The sequence below is a fragment of the Brassica oleracea genome, chromosome C3, assembly GCF_000695525.1.
Source record: "Brassica oleracea var. oleracea cultivar TO1000 chromosome C3, BOL, whole genome shotgun sequence".
NCBI lineage: Eukaryota > Viridiplantae > Streptophyta > Magnoliopsida > Brassicales > Brassicaceae > Brassica > Brassica oleracea.
The window spans coordinates 6,779,937-6,796,013 of record NC_027750.1 but is presented as its reverse complement, the minus strand read 5'-3'; the positions used below and the strand labels follow the sequence as shown (position 1 = coordinate 6,796,013).

The window sequence follows — 16,077 nt, the reverse complement described above, 5'->3', positions numbered from 1 at the left end:
AACAGACATTTATAACAAAGTAAAGCAACTTTTCAGTTTTCTGCTATAGAAACTTATTTGCTAAAAATAGTTTAGGTGATATTTATAATTTGTTTTTTCAATAGAAAAGCATCAGTTATCATGTCCGAGTGTTGTAGAAGAGTAGTTGTACTATTTGCTACATATTTTGTACTATAGTTAGGTTTAGTGTTTAGGGTGTCTTCACTCAAGAATTGTAAATTTAATATTTTCTTGTAGATTTCTATAATTTTAATACGAACTCAACATCACAAACATATATATATATATATAGTAACATTTATGATTTTGCCACTATTATGTGATTTTTAAAAAAAATTAAAAGAGTAATCTTATTTTGTGACTAATTTACTACTATAAGCATTTGTAACTAACTTGTGACCAACAATATTTGTATTCAGCCACTCAACACACTATAAGCATCTGTAACTAACTTGCGACTTCAAATATAAAAGGAGTTACAATGAAGTATCAAGTATACAGTCCCAAAAAAAATTCAAGTTTATATAGTCATTTAGATTAAAAGCTCAATTAAATTATTTTACATTAATGATTTTCTAAGTAATACTTATTTAATATACAATCATATATTTTAACATACAATTCTTGAAAATAAAAATCATATTTGGAGCTTAGGGTATCATTAGCTACTAATTTGGGACTGTAAAACATAATCAAGTTGCAAATTAGTCACAAGTAATAGCGAAGTTGTTACTGTTTTGCCACTGTAATCATATTTATTGGAATAATTATCCAAAATATATTATTTTTCTTAAATTATTTTATTATATATTACAAGCAAATACCAGTACATCCAAAATTAATCATATCTTGCACAATTTGGATATATGCACATCTTCACAAAATTTATGTTATCCAATATAATACATTCTTGTGTCATGATTTGGATTTGGATAGAGATTTTTTCAAATAGATTGATCTACATTAATGATTTGGTAAACTATACTTACTTAATATATAATCATTTGTATTTTTCAGATATAGTAGTTTTTAAAAGCAGGGAATAATATTCAAGGTTTAGGGTATTGTTAGTCACTATTTTGCAACTATATGTCCTAAGGTAGTTGCACTTTAGTAGCATAATTTGACTGATAAAAAATTAATAATAATTTAAGAGGTTGTTTCTGATTGGTTAATTCACAAAGGGAAGGATTGACCTAGGGTGAGCACTTTACCCGATATCCGAAGTGGCACCCGAACCAGATTCGAAAAATCCGAACCGAAATCCGAATTGAAGTAGCAGAATATCCGAACGGGTATTGAATTAGGAGAGATTGGATATCCGAACCCGAACGGGTAATATCCGAACCCGAATGGATATCCGAAATAACCGAACATATGTATAATAAACATTATATTTCTAGTTTACATCTCTCATTTTATATAAAATATTTATATTGATACTACACATATTTTAAGCTCATATGATATACGAAGAAAATTATTTGCTACTCACTTAAAATACATGTCAAATTTTTTATTTCAAAAATTAACAAAAAGTTCCATCCAAAATTTAAAAACAACAACCAAATTAATGTCTTTTTAGTTTCAAAATGTTATGTCCAAATCTATTAACCATTCAATCTATTAAAAATAAAAAATTAGTTAAGTGAAAGTTATATTTTTAAATATAAGAAATTTGAGAAATGAAAATTTAATTTTGTTTTTTCAAAATCTAAATACCCGAATCCGATCCGAAATAACCGAACCCAGACTAAAAATACCCGAACCCGACCCGAAATACAGAAATACCCGAACGGGTTCTACACCTATATACCGAAATACCCGAAAATCCGAAATACCTGATCCGAACACGAACGGATACCCGAACGCCCACCCCTCATTGACCTTTGTTAGTTATCCACCGTTGATATCAGTAAAACTAATGGTCACGATTTAATCAAGTTTTAAATTTTTCTAATTCTTCTTTTCTTTCTCTGCTCTGCTTGAGTGCTTTCTCATCGTTTTTTTTTTTGTCAACCATTTCGTTTTATTAAACGAAAACCCATTACAAGTAGACAAACCATTCCCTTACAAAATTGAAATTAAGCCCAATACGAAGCCCAAGCTAAAAAGATAATATTAACTTAATGCAAAACACGTGTAGCATTTGCAGGAGCTTCGAATTTTCTGGAAACGGTGAGATTGATCCATGGTTCGCCGGCTACATGTCGGTACCAAAACACCGGTCTGTCTCTCCGGAAAGTTTGTTCCACTTGCTTGCTTCTACAACTCTTGATAGCCGTCAATCCCTGGAAGTTCTTCTTCAATTTACTAGAGGTGAACTTTGAGAGAAGCTTCAAGGAGATAGCAACAAATCCTTGTCGGAACGTCTTTTATAGACTCCGCCTCATCTGAATCTGTGCTGAATCTCCCCACTGCTTCAACTATCATCTCTGTTCTTTACCAACAAGGAAACTTTGCTTGTGACACAGAGCAAAGATTGATTCCTATTTCAAAATAAAACAGAGCATAACCAGCAAATAGAATCAAAGCTTCCATGGTTGATCGGAATAGAAGTTCACAAAGAGAAGAGAAGCAGAAAGACAAAAACTATAATACAATCGCCAAAGCGAACAAAAGATCCGCGACGGAATAGAGATATCCGCTAAACGGAATCAACCGAAATCGCTTAAGCGAAGAGAAAATTCGACAAGCGGAAAAAACAATCGATCTAGAAGATCGAAGATATTTACAACAAAAAAACAAAAAAAGAGAAGATGGTAACCGATGGCTAAAGCCACCGGCCACCAACGATAAGCTTTTTCTGAAACCGCCTTTAGAAAGATGTTAGAGAGAAAGAAAGAGAGAGATTTTGGAAACTTTAGTGCTTTCTCATCGTTAGTTTCAAAGATTGAATTTTCTCAGGCTTTCTCTTCGTCTTCCTTTTATTTGCTCTCCCCTCATCGCTACTTTTTTTTATTTTTCTTCTTTCATTTCTCTTGGTATTCTTTCTTTCTCTTCATCTTATTATACAATTTCTAACTGGTTTTTTGTTTTGTTTACAGATCTGAGAAGTAGCAGTGATGAAACGGGGAGGAGAAATTGTGGCGTGACGCAGAAGACGTGCCGGTGGTGGTTGTGACGTAACAGATCGGATCGGAACGGCCGAGTCCGTGTGTATCAGACCAACACTGGTCGCTCCACAACCAGATCCAGTCGTCGCTTCAGATAATCACTCCGAGTCTACGTGGTGCCTCGTCGTTGTGCCGGAGCCGGTGGAGAATGCGGTGGCGGAACCCGTGCAGTGGATGAACTCATAGAGACGATGATGGTGTATTTTTGTATATATATATATGTATTTATCTTTGTAATTTAACTTTTTAATTAATATGAAATTAATATTTAAATTTGAATTAGGAACTAATCTATATACATAAAAGAGGATTTTTCTCACCTGAGTGTGCCACGTAGGCGTCCATGTCACAAAGTCGCTTTCCGTGAAGTCATCACGTGTCCCCTTTCCTGAAACGCAACGTTTCATTAACTCGGTTATCAATTTGTTTCATGAGTGCAACTAAGTTTACTTCAATTCAGTTCGACGATCTATTCTTTAACGTGGATGATCTCTGCATATAAGGATTTGATGACAAAGTGGAAAGATCATAATGGTTTTATCTCCTTTGCGTTACCCCATTTCGAACCTCCCGTCATGGCAAATTCCAATCCATCTCTCCGAATTGAAGCCAGGGCGTAGTAAGCAGGTTGTGGTCACACTTCTGCTTTGGTTTTGGGGATCTAGAATGTTAATAAAGGAGGAAAGCTAATTGGGATTGACATGGTGTTCGTCGCAGAAAAGGTTAGGGATGGATCGTTTGTTCCTTATGTATGTATAAATGTAAAAGTTGTGTTTGTCATGAACAAAAGAAAAGTTGTAATTGTAATGAATGTTTTGGATATCCGATTGGGGGTAAGAATTTTTGATACTCTGATCTGATGGCTTAAAGTTAACCTGGTTGAAGAGCATGATTCTGCTATCTTAAGATCCAAATTAATAAATCAAAACACACTATTTCATTGCAAGTGTTAGAGCAAGTTCCAATCCATTGTATACTACCTTAACTTCAATGTTTATAAGCAGTAGTCATACAAGAACTTTCAAGTTATTCATAAACGCGAAAAAGAGCAGTCTAACTCAGCAAAACATCATCAGCAAGATAAAGAGGATTAATTTACGAGACATAATAGTCAGCTTTTGTCTCAGGGAGTTGAAGAGCTTCACTTTGTCTAAAGCTCTCAAGAGTAAAGATTCTCTTTGACCGAGAGTCACGAAAAGCCTTTGCATGTAAAAACATAGATCGTATCTACAGACAGTAGTCATGTTGGTATTCTACAAGAAAATCTTCGAGGATGTCCGAGTGTCTCAGGTTAGCACTAAACATTTAGTTTATATATCAGTATAAACTTGATTTCGTTTACAGAAACTAAGCACACCATTCCTTTGCACTACTCACTTGGAACATCTCATGACTCGCAGCGAAAGCAACCAGCATATATACAAGGCCGCATAGATTCACAATTCTGTTTTATTTTAAATTTCCTCAACAAACGACTATGTCTTATTTTAGATTTTTATATTCCCCGTTCTGATGAAAAACATCATACTGAAACTTACACATAAGTCAAATTATTGGTTTATATCTAATTTAAACAGCACAACATGTCGATATGCAATACTTTAATGTTATTGTTTCCGGTTAACATGACTAACAATTAACCGTCCTAATAATAAATTTTTATCATATATATATTTACCTAACCTAAAATTACAAGTTTGTTTTTCTTACGAGTTTCTTTAAATTCATCAAACTCCAGAAAATTACAAAAAATGATGTGATTGCCATCCCAAGAGAAAAAAAAACAATTATCAACATATCATGGTTTATTTAGTCTTCAAATAAAAAAAAAATATAACTAATATAAATAAAAAAACAATTATCAACATATGAGTCTGTGAATGTGTTGCTGTCAAAAAAAAAAATTAAGTTTTCAAATAAATAACATGTACAAAATTTAACTAATATGTATTTTTTTAATTATTAAAAATTATATTAAATATTTACTCTAACTATTTAAATTATTTTCAAATTTTCATCCCGCCCGTAGGGCGGACCGGCCCTAGTATTTAATAAATTAAGAGTTTATTAACCACTAAATTTTTGATACTAATTCGTAAAGATATCAATAATGTAGTTGTTAAATAGTCATAAATCTTTATGACTAATTTGTAACTAACTATCAAAATAGTAGTCACCAATTAGTTACTAGCTTTAGCCACTAACTTCTAACTAAATAATATTCTGGAAGAAAAATACTTATAATTACAAAAGTTGTAAACTAGTTGCAAATTAGAAAAGAGACTAAATAGCAACTACAGTTTTATGACGAAAGTATGACTAAAAGGTGTGGTGTTAAATTTTGTGCAACCGTAGCTTTAGTCACAAGTTAGTTGCTAATATGCCACTAGTTGTATAGTTATACTATAGTCGCTCTTTCACAACTAATTTGCAACTATCCTTTTTTGCGACGAGCTTTTTCTAACTATATATAATAGTTGCAAAATAGTTGCATTTTCTTCATTTGCAACTATCTTATAACTATTCTTGTTGTAGCAATATTGATGTTTTCTTGTAGTGCAAAGAGATAAACCTTAACAAACATTAGGGTTTCATTTTTATTTAATCGATTACTTAAATATAAAAGATATATGTATATTTTCGTTGATATATGAGCGTAAAAATGGAAGATTCTTTAGTAAATATTGCATATGCTTAACTAAATCAGTCTTTAGTAAATATTATTTAGGCGTAAGCTAGGTTATAGGAAGTAGTTTTGATTAAAGAAAAGAAATGAGCACCTAATAATGAAAGTGAAAATATATATTGCTGCATAAAATGAGTTAACTAAACTTATTATTTGTAAAGAATTAATTATGAAATCAATTTAGGTAGTATGATTCAAATTCGAAAAATGCAATAAATACTGAAAGTTAAGATTTATTAATATTTCAGTGGCATTAAATGTATTAAAATAGTTAATTTATGAGTTAGTTTATATTTGTACTTCAGTTTTAATAGTATAGATTATATCAACATTTGTGATTTTATACAATTTTTGAAAATAGAGCTGTTTTTTTCTTTGATTGACCTAGTTTCTTTCGGATGTTATGATTCCAACGATAAGATGAAGCTATGATAGCTTTATAGTTTTTAATACCACTGCTCTGAACATCTTACGCGCAAGTAGGAGAAAAACATTAAATTTGTAGATTGCTCATCTTACTTATATTATTACACATGCAATTAACATAGTTTTTTTTTTAAAACACTAATATTTAATAAACCAAATATTTTGTTGAAAATAAATCATACATAGGCAGGAAATAGTAAAATATTGTAATCAATAAATATGTTTACTAAAAAGGTATGAAATCAACTTATGCTTTTTTTTGGCAAAGAAATCAACTTATGCATTTGAAAAAATATCAAAGATATGAATGTTAAAATAAACTATTGTTATTAAGTTATATAATACACAAATAATATGTGAAAAGGAGAGGAAACCTTAACAAAAATTAGGGTTTCATATCTCAAACGACTGGGCGATGAAAGCTGCGAGATTGGGAATTGAAGAGGTAACATGTTCTGATACGATCAGTCACCTACCTGATGACTTGCTCTTTCGAATCCTCTCATTGGTTCCGGTAAGAATCGCAGTGTCCACAAGCTTATTGTCTAAACGATGGAACTATGTGTGGAAGATGATGCCAACGCTTGTGTATGACGAAACATGTCCCTACAATGGTTCCCTTGGATTTGACCAATTTTGTCGCATGTCCTTGCCATTACACGAAGCTCATGTTCTCAAAACCCTAAACATCAAACTTGGGAAATACTCTGATTCCATAGATACTCTCTTATTCCCAAACATCCGTTCCATTCTCCTAGAGATCATAATCACTTTGAATTATCATCAGGTTTTTTACTCTCCCATCAGATTCCCAAATAACCTCAAAGTCTTCAAAACACTCCTTGTCTTGAAACTCGAAGGCAGGATTGCTGTGGACGTTGTAGACTCTCCTGTTTGTTTCCCTTCCCTGAAAATTTTGCACCTCAAACGTGTGAGGTTTCAGTACAAAGAAGAATCTTTCAAAAGAGTTTTATCGGCTTGTCCTGTTCTTGAAGATCTCTACCTCCAAAGACTTTGCAGTCATGGCCGTTTTATGTTCACTATATCAGTCCCTACTCTACAGAGATTATCCATTGATACAGAATCTGTATATCATTGTTACGATGATCTAAGATTCGAGATAAACACTCCTTCTTTGAACAACTTAAAGATCAACGATCGTGGAGGTTGTTTTAATTTTGTTGAGGATATGCCTAAGCTGGTAGAGGCAAATATTTCTTTGCTTGAGTCAGAAACAGGGAAGCTCATGAAATTTCTAACTTATTTCCGCGCACTTGAGCATCTTTCCTTAAGGTTATCCCCTTCAATATCGGTAAAACGCTTGAAACTTTCTTTCCACGCAACCTAGGTTTTGTTTTCCTTTGAACATTACAAATGATTTTGTGTCTCGCGTGCAGGCTTCACATCTTAAGGGTACATTAATCTCCAAACGGATTGTTCATCTGGAACTACATATTTACGATACAATTCAGTTGAGTCTGCTTACGCATTTTCTTGAAGAGTATCCTAAGCTACGATCTCTCAAGCTCAACCAGGTAACATCACATTAGATTGTTTTTCGCTCGAAAACCAAATCGGTCCAGTAATATGTTTCAAGAGGTTTAATTAAGTTGAACGCTCTTACTTTTTTCAGAATCATTGGTTTCCTAAGAGAGGTATCGAGGATCAACCGAGATCTGTTCCTGAATGCTTGAGCTTCCATTTGGAAACTCTTGAATGGATAGGCTATGCAGGAACACTGGAAGAGAATGAAGTCGCCACTTATATTCTGAAAAACGCTCATTGTTTGAAAACTGCTACGATCTCTCTATATTCAACGGACACGGAGAAGCGTATGCTGATAGAAAAGGAGTTGAGATCTATGACTAAAGGTTCATGTCAGCTTGTAATCTTGTTACTGGATTATTAGCGTTTTATATTATATTATAAGGTTTGAAACAGAGGAGTTTATGAATCCTAAGAAAATATCAAAAAGCTATTATAGCTTGCTAGCTCCTTATAATTGCTCAGAAAATCTTTTTTTTTTGGGCAAAGCTCAGAAAATCTTAATGCTCAAGAAAGATAACTATATCTCAAACTACATTGTTGGCAACTAATTCTGAGCTTAATCGAACATTTTCTAACCTACAAAATTCTCAAACTCAACTAGGTAAATCAGAATGGCATGCTGCTACGTACCTAACTCTGGTGCCTTTATCATGAATGTTTGATCCATCATCCATCTTAAAACTCTTCAGTGGTTAGGCTAGGCAGGAACACAAGATTTCAAACTCATTGCCATTTTTTTTAATTTTTTTGTCATCAAAAGCTTCATTCCAAATTCATATTGTTCCATACATGCGCTTCATGAGCTGACCTCAAGGGGAACTTAACCTCTACTAAAGAGCAGTCTTCTTCAACTGATCGGGCCACTTTAGCAAAAGTATCCGCACGAATATTCAAAGATTGGTGAATAAAACTAAGTGAGAAAGTATCAAAGGAAGAACATATTGAGCCAATTTGATCCCGTTCAGGATCCAAGACAGGCCAAGGTTTGACGTGCTGGATAATGTACACCACCTGTAGGCAATCAGACTCAAAACTGACTTGTTGGAGACTTCGGTTGCTTATTTCCTTCATTGCCCAGTATATGCTCTCCGCTTCCGCATGAAGTGGAGATTTCAGCTGTTGGCATTTTCTTTGTCCGGTGATCACCTCTTTATCAAGCTCCAACAAGACAAAGCCCAAACCCGTTCCAGTTGTTGAGTCCGTCCAAGAGGCATCAACTTGGCATCTCAAATTTACTAACCGCCAAACCTAATAATCCGATTATAATCAAAACAAATCTTCTAAATTTGTTCTAAAAAAAATTATAATAGAAAAATCAAAACAAATCTTAACTAATTAGCGAGATTTTTTTTTAAGGTGCTTTGTATTTTGGCTGCCGTTTCCTTCGCAAAGATCTCGGAATATTTCCTTTTAAACTTCACGGTCTTATACCAAAATTAGGTTATAAATAGAAAATATTAGGGTTATATGCGAGCTGTTTTTTTGGATGTGCTCGTATACTTGATAAAATCAGGTACAATGTCGATTTCCTTCGAATACTACAAGATCTCTCTTTTTGAATAATTTATAAATCTTTTCAGAAACAATGATTTGGTTTCAGATCAAAAGTTTCTTCATTAATCCACTGTGTTTTTTTTTCACATGGTGTGTTTTATATGAATTTGCTGGGTTTTTCTTTGACCAAGTTTAGCATCTCCTAGTTCTTACTGAATCTGACAATTCCATATGCGTAAGCTGGGAAGAGGCAACAGTTCAAAAGATCTTATATTTTTTTATAACTTATGGCGATAATTTACATAATACTTTGTAAATGTCTACAATGTTATGCCTATGGAACTCTATTAACGTGCACGTGCCTTGCAAACTTGCTCTGGTTTGAAAACATGACAGCAGGGCCGTTTCAAATTAATTTTATACCCTGTTCATTTTATCAAGTAATTTTAAAATTTAATAACTTTATCTGATGTTTCTAAAATTATAAAGTTTCTTACCATAATTTATTTATACATTTTAAAAAAATTTTAAATTTTAAATTTTTATATTTTTGGATCTTGTTCGAACGCTCCACTTGCGGTTAGACAGTTCTCTATGACAATAATATGTATATATGATTTAAGTCTTCATATTTTAGTGTTTGTGCTAATTTTAGTGTACTATCTTTGTTGTTCAGCTTGAGATTAACTCAGGTTTTTATCGTTTTACCGTTGAGCATTGGCTCCGGTTGTAACCACTTAATATATTTCGTTGACAAAAAAATGCTTATTTATTCTTCCATGATTTTTTAGTTATTATTCAGATATGGATCCATAGTTCAGCTAATAGTTAGGTGTTTTTGTGTAGATATTTATCTTTGCCCACAATACCTTTTTGACTTATTGGAATAAAATTTAAGTTTCGATTCAGGGCTTATGACGATGGTTGTTCCTGTGTTTGATGGGACTCATTATGAGTGTTGGAGCGTAAAAATGAAAACGTTTTTGAAGGCTATCGATCTATGGGATGTCGTGGAGACAGGAATATTTCAACAAGAGGAAATTTCATCGGCATATCAAAAATTTGAAGAAGGTTATGCATCATCATCATCATCCACTGATTCAGCCTCGCGGAAACAATGGATGGAAATGAAGGACACAACAGCGCTTCATATGATCCAAAATGCATTAGCCTTTGAAATTTTTCCGTGGATAGCGTCTGCTACATCATCAAAGGAGGCATGGGATCTTTTGTTAGTGAAATCACTAGGAGGTCCTTTGTTTCAAGCTAGAAAGCTTCTTGATCTCAAGAAAGAGTATCATAATATGAAAATGAGTGACACAGAAACAGTTCATCAGTTTACTGCTAAGCTAATGGAACTTGTGTTTCGTATGAAGTCTTGTGGATGGGAGGTCGAAGATAAAGAAGTGGTGCAGAAAATTCTTTCCTCTTTGCCTTTAAGATTTAATGAAGCGTTAGTCGAAGAAGCGGAAACACTTTCTATTAGTGATCTCATTGATTTCTTGCTGGTTCATGAATACTATACGAAACCGGCTCAAGAATCTGTAGAAGAGTCGGTCACTGGTGTGGAAAAATGTCTCGGTGACAAACGTGAAACGTCAAACTCTTCGGAAAATGTCTCTCAAAGCAAACGGAGCATCAGAAAGGTTAAAGTCTCCCAAGTGCCATCGACGGAGAGACCACGGAGAGAAGAGGAGCGGGAAGTAAAAGTTTTTTTGGTTTTGATTTCGTTTTTGGTTTCGATCTATCTTTTGTTCTGAACAAACGTTTTCAATTAAATGCATGAGAAAAAAGGAGAAAAAAATATACAAGCCTTTAGTAAAGTTTTTAGTAAGTCTGGTTTGTAGCTAAATTGCATCATGTTAGAGAATAGTTGAGGGTTTGTCTCTGAGAGACATTCCGGTGATTACTGTGCTGTGATTCCTCTCTGTCCAGAGTAAGTAGAGCGTTTGTTTTGCCAGATGATGGGAATAAAGCATTCTTTGTTTTGGTGTTGACTTTAGTCAAGTGCTTTGTTTGGTCTAATTCTAATTGAATTGATGAATGAATACATGATTCTTTTTATCTTTGTTAGTGCTGGTTTTATATATATTTTTAAGAATTTGAGATATTGTTTGATATTTAAAATTTGTTTTTACGACCAGTTTTAGTTTTCTTTTCTTGATTAGTATCCTTATTAATTGGATCAGATGTTTAAAAACAAAACAAAATTTCGACCAAAGAAAAAGTAAAATACTTATATAGTTTTCTTTGAAAAAAATAATTATTATTTTAAGTAGTTTTTTATTTAAAATTTAAATATTGAGGTGTAGTCTTCTTGAGTTACAATGTTGAAATCCTTTGGAGAGCTATGCGTTAGGTAGATTTTCCATTCATGTGTTTGTGGCACGTGTCTTTGATGTGTATAATTGAGTTAAGAAACAAAGACTTTTTCTCCTTTTCTTCCTCTTAAAACAGTGAAGAACAGAGTAACAAGCATAGATTTCTCACCGACACAAAGTCGAGATCGTATCTCCCGTTATTGCTTATATCTTTTGTTGCAGCAAAGTTGTAAGCCAGTATGGCTTTGTTATCATCTTTGTAAACAATTCCATAGAGACTACTTATCTATAAAATCTTGTTTGACCAAAAAAAAATAACCCCCCACGTCCTTTAAGTTCTTGAATCTTGTCCATGGTGTTGACTAGAAATCTCCAGGTTTTTGTAAGGTAAAAGTAAAAGAAAATGGAGTTTTTGAGCTTAGTGTCTTCGGATCATGTTTAGGATAATTAGAAAACTATAGATCATGTGTGTAGTTTTGTGGATTTGTAGTTGCTTATGACTTTTGGTCTTCATTTTCAACAAGAAGAAAGAATCATAGCTATGGAGGCTCAAACGCAGATGCAACAGCTTGTTCCGGTGTTCAATGGAAACGAATATGAGCTTTGGAGTATCAAAATGAGAACCTTATTGATGTCCCGTGACCTATGGGATGTTATAGAGAGTGAAACCTCGGATCAGCCTATGGAAGAAGAGTTGGTTAAGTCACAGAGAATCAAGGATATGTCGGCACTTTACATGCTTCAAATGTCGGTATCAGACACGATCTTTCTTCGGATAGCAAGAGCTACCTCGTCGAAGCAAGCATGGGAACTTTTGAAGGCGGAGTTCGGAGAAACCGAGAGTATTCGGGATATGAAGAAACAGAATGTTGGGATGGTGTATGAGAATTTGATAATGGGAGAAGAAGAAAGTGTTGATGAGTTTGCTTGGCGAGTGATGGATCTTGCGAACCGGCTAAGGTTCTATGGAAGAAACATTCCTGATGATGATGTCATCTTTAGGATTATTACGAAGTTACCCGCCAGTTTTAACGAGTCTGTATCATACATTCGAACTTTAAAAGACGTTACTATCACTGAGGTTGTTGAGATGTTGCGAGGTGATGAGTGGTGGCAAAGACTTATGGATGAAGAAGCTTCCGGGAGTGAAAAATGGTGTGAGTTTTGCAGGAAGAAGAGGCATGACACCTCAGAATGCTATTCAAAGAACAAGAAAGTAAGACGGTAGAGAGAATCCTTGGTCGTTTGCATAATTTTAGTTAAAGAAGCATGTAAAAGTTGTTAATCCAGCGACCTAAAGAGTGTGATGTGTGTTGTTGTCATTGTGGATGAATTCGCAATTCGTATGTTATATTATCTTGGAAGGCAACATTTCATGTTAAAAGAAAACAACGATTAATTTTAACTTAGAAAAAATCACCTATTTCACTAAAAACAATTTTCATTGGACTAGAATTGAAGTAACCGTGTAATATGTTGGCATGATAAATCAAACATTGATGGTATATGATAAATCATAAAATCCTAACCATTGTACCCATATGAATCAACATGAATCTTTGACAAGAAAGGAATCAACATTATATTTTTCTAAATGCAAAAGAAGATAGAATCAACATTAATACATTATTATATATGAATCGTCATCATTGTCCTCCAATACTAATTACTAGTTCGACATTCCGAACTAAGCAATCCATATTGCGGACCAATTCTACCATTGATAATAAATAGCTACTTGCTTGTTGGATAGTAGTGCGTTGTCTACTATTGATTAATAATGTTATCGATTACACATATCTTAACAAATCAGGCAATCTTTTAAGTAAAATAAAATATAGTATGTGGATGACTCTTCCGTCCAACTAATATATTGGAAAACATAAGATCCAAATTATATTTACCATCAAACAAAAAAAAATTAATATATAATACGTCTTTGTCGAATAAATAAGGCTCTTTTGTCATTTTCTAGTTTACAAAATAGTAAATTAATGTAGTTTTGTTTTTATTTATTCACATTTTATTAGGTCATCCATGATCCAACTACACACCAGCCCAAGACTATTGGAGGATCCATGTCTTCCCTCTCTCAACCACGAAGCTACATTTCTTATGAAGGATGTAAGCCTTTATATGATACATATTTTTTGTAACTATAATTCATATGTATTCCCTTCTTGTTAATTGCTATGTATACCTCGTTCTCTTTTCAAATCACAGATTCTATAAAACATAAATTCAAAGCAAAATCAAGTTCAAATAAAAAAACTACGGGAAAAATAAACGAAGATTTCATTTTTATGACCACTTCAGTTAGATTATAATCTACATTTTAGTCCATATTAATGACAAAACCCCACTGATAAAGACAGCTTTCCATCCCCCTTTTCTAGCCTAAACTCGCATTTTTATTGGCTAAACATAGAAATACACCAACTTGGACTACATCATTTAAGTTGTTGCATCCTCCAATAAATAAACTTCGCCTATCCAATCATCTTCTATCTCTATGCTCTCCGCCATTCTACATAAACCCCAAAATCTCTCCTCATCATCAACATAATCTCTTTCTTTCTCTTTCCTCTTGCTTATTCATTGCAATGGGCAGGAAATGCTCACACTGTGGAAGCGTAGGACATAATTCAAGAACATGTTTTTCCAACAAAACCAGAGTCATTAAGCTCTTTGGTGTTCATGTAGACACCACAGGCTCTTCACCACCACCAGGTCCCAGTTCTCCTCCACCTCCGTCAATTTTGGCTGCCGCAATGAAGAAAAGCTTTAGCATGGATTGCTTACCCGCATGTTCCTCCCCTTCCTCTTCCTTCGCCGGTTATCTCTCCGACGGTCTCACCCACAAAACACCCGACCGCAAAAAAGGTTACAGCTTTGACATATTTTTACATTCTTGTTTGGGTTTGTCCGTCGGACTATGATAAGTATTGACATGTTATAAAGTTGCAGAATATATTATCATATAAAGTTAAACACTTCTCACAAAGATGTGCCATATAACCGTGTTATAATCAACTGTTCTGACGTTAATTAATCAAACAAGAATGGCATGCAATGCAACCGCTTCATTGCGGACAAAATAATATTGTATTTATAATCGTTAACTTTTGTTAAGGCTTTTTTAATTTCCCTTTATGAGTAGGGGTTCCATGGACGGAAAAAGAGCACCAGATGTTTCTAATTGGATTAGAGAAGCTTGGTAAAGGAGATTGGAGAGGAATCTCTAGAAACTTCGTCGTTACAAAATCTCCGACACAAGTGGCAAGTCATGCTCAAAAATACTTCATTCGTCAAGCCACCACTCTCCATCACAAGAGACGCCGCACTAGCCTCTTCGATATGGCAAGTTCCAATCTTATTTTCTTTTTTGGTCAACGTTCCAATCTTATTTTCTAATTTCTATATAACAAAAGGAAATTAAACTCTACGTAGGTTAGGCCTGAGACTTTTATCCGAGATCCGGATTCGATCCAAGATTCGATCCGGATCCGATCCGAAAATCCGGATATCCGGAGGGGCCGAATCCGGATCCGAATAGTAAAATGTTGGATCCGTCAAAGCCGGATCCGGATCCGGATATCTTAATTTTTAAGTCCGGATATCCAGATCCGTAAGTTTTATTAATAAATATTTCAAAAATAGTAATATCTATATATAAAAATTAATTTTATTTAATATTTTTTTATTTTTATAATAGTATATATAAATTTTATGTAAATTTTGTAATATTATACATAGAAATAATTAAAGACATTATATATATTTTTTTAAAAAATATTGTTAATATTTTATATATATATTAATATTATTTTTATTTATTTTAATAATCCAAATCCGGATCCGGATATCCGTCGGATATTACAATTTTTAGAAGGATATCCGACACTCGGATTTCTAAGAACCCCGAATCCGGATAAAGATAGTAAAATTATGGATCCGCCTTATAAGGATCTGGATCCGGATACTTTAAAATTGTCCGGATATCCGATCCGTCCGAGGCCTATCGTAGGTAAAGTAAAAAATTCAATGGTTTTAAGGAAAGTCCATAACGGAAAAATGTCACATCTTCAAAAGGATCAGGCATAATTTGTATGTTTTTAATAATATAATTTCCAAATATTCTTACCACTTTCTGACAACATTTTTACCACTCCAGATGTCAAAATCTTTATAAGCAAAAATGTGGATATTTTACTATAGTCTAAGCTTTATATAATAAGAATAGTATATGAAAATATATTTTCTTGATTTGTTATAAAAACTTAAAATCTTGAATTATCAATCTATATATTCAACAGGTTTCGGCAGGCAACGTTGAAGAAAATAGTTCCATTCCATGTAATGATGATGATCACACTGGGTCGCCCACAGAGGTTGTTTGGAAACAAGGATTGACTGATCCTTGTCTCGGACATCCAGATCCTGAAATATCCGTGTCGAGTAACACCGGTGGACTCGATCTTGATCT

General features: G+C 33.7%; 3 protein-coding genes across 3 annotated transcripts in view; all 3 read left to right on the top strand.

Annotated features, from left to right (window-relative positions):
* Positions 1-6,643: 6,643 nt before the first annotated feature.
* Positions 6,644-8,137, top strand: LOC106329760 (putative F-box/FBD/LRR-repeat protein At5g56810). The gene is made up of 3 exons (XM_013768404.1): positions 6,644-7,540; positions 7,626-7,763; positions 7,862-8,137. Exons 1-3 carry the CDS (start codon positions 6,644-6,646, stop codon positions 8,135-8,137), a joined length of 1,311 nt encoding a protein of 436 aa, XP_013623858.1.
* Positions 8,138-11,709: 3,572 nt separating this feature from the next.
* On the top strand, positions 11,710-12,942 carry LOC106333831. The gene is made up of 2 exons (XM_013772228.1): positions 11,710-11,978; positions 12,119-12,942. Exon 2 carries the CDS (start codon positions 12,133-12,135, stop codon positions 12,817-12,819), a length of 687 nt encoding a protein of 228 aa, XP_013627682.1. The 5' UTR covers positions 11,710-11,978; positions 12,119-12,132; the 3' UTR covers positions 12,820-12,942.
* Positions 12,943-14,058: 1,116 nt separating this feature from the next.
* Positions 14,059-16,077, top strand: part of LOC106332346 — a gene marked incomplete in the record, with an annotated part of 2,214 nt that continues 195 nt past the window's right edge. Inside the window, 3 exon segments of the mRNA XM_013770816.1 lie at positions 14,059-14,474; positions 14,752-14,951; positions 15,908-16,077. Of these exon segments, the coding sequence (XP_013626270.1) occupies positions 14,195-14,474; positions 14,752-14,951; positions 15,908-16,077 (650 nt within the window).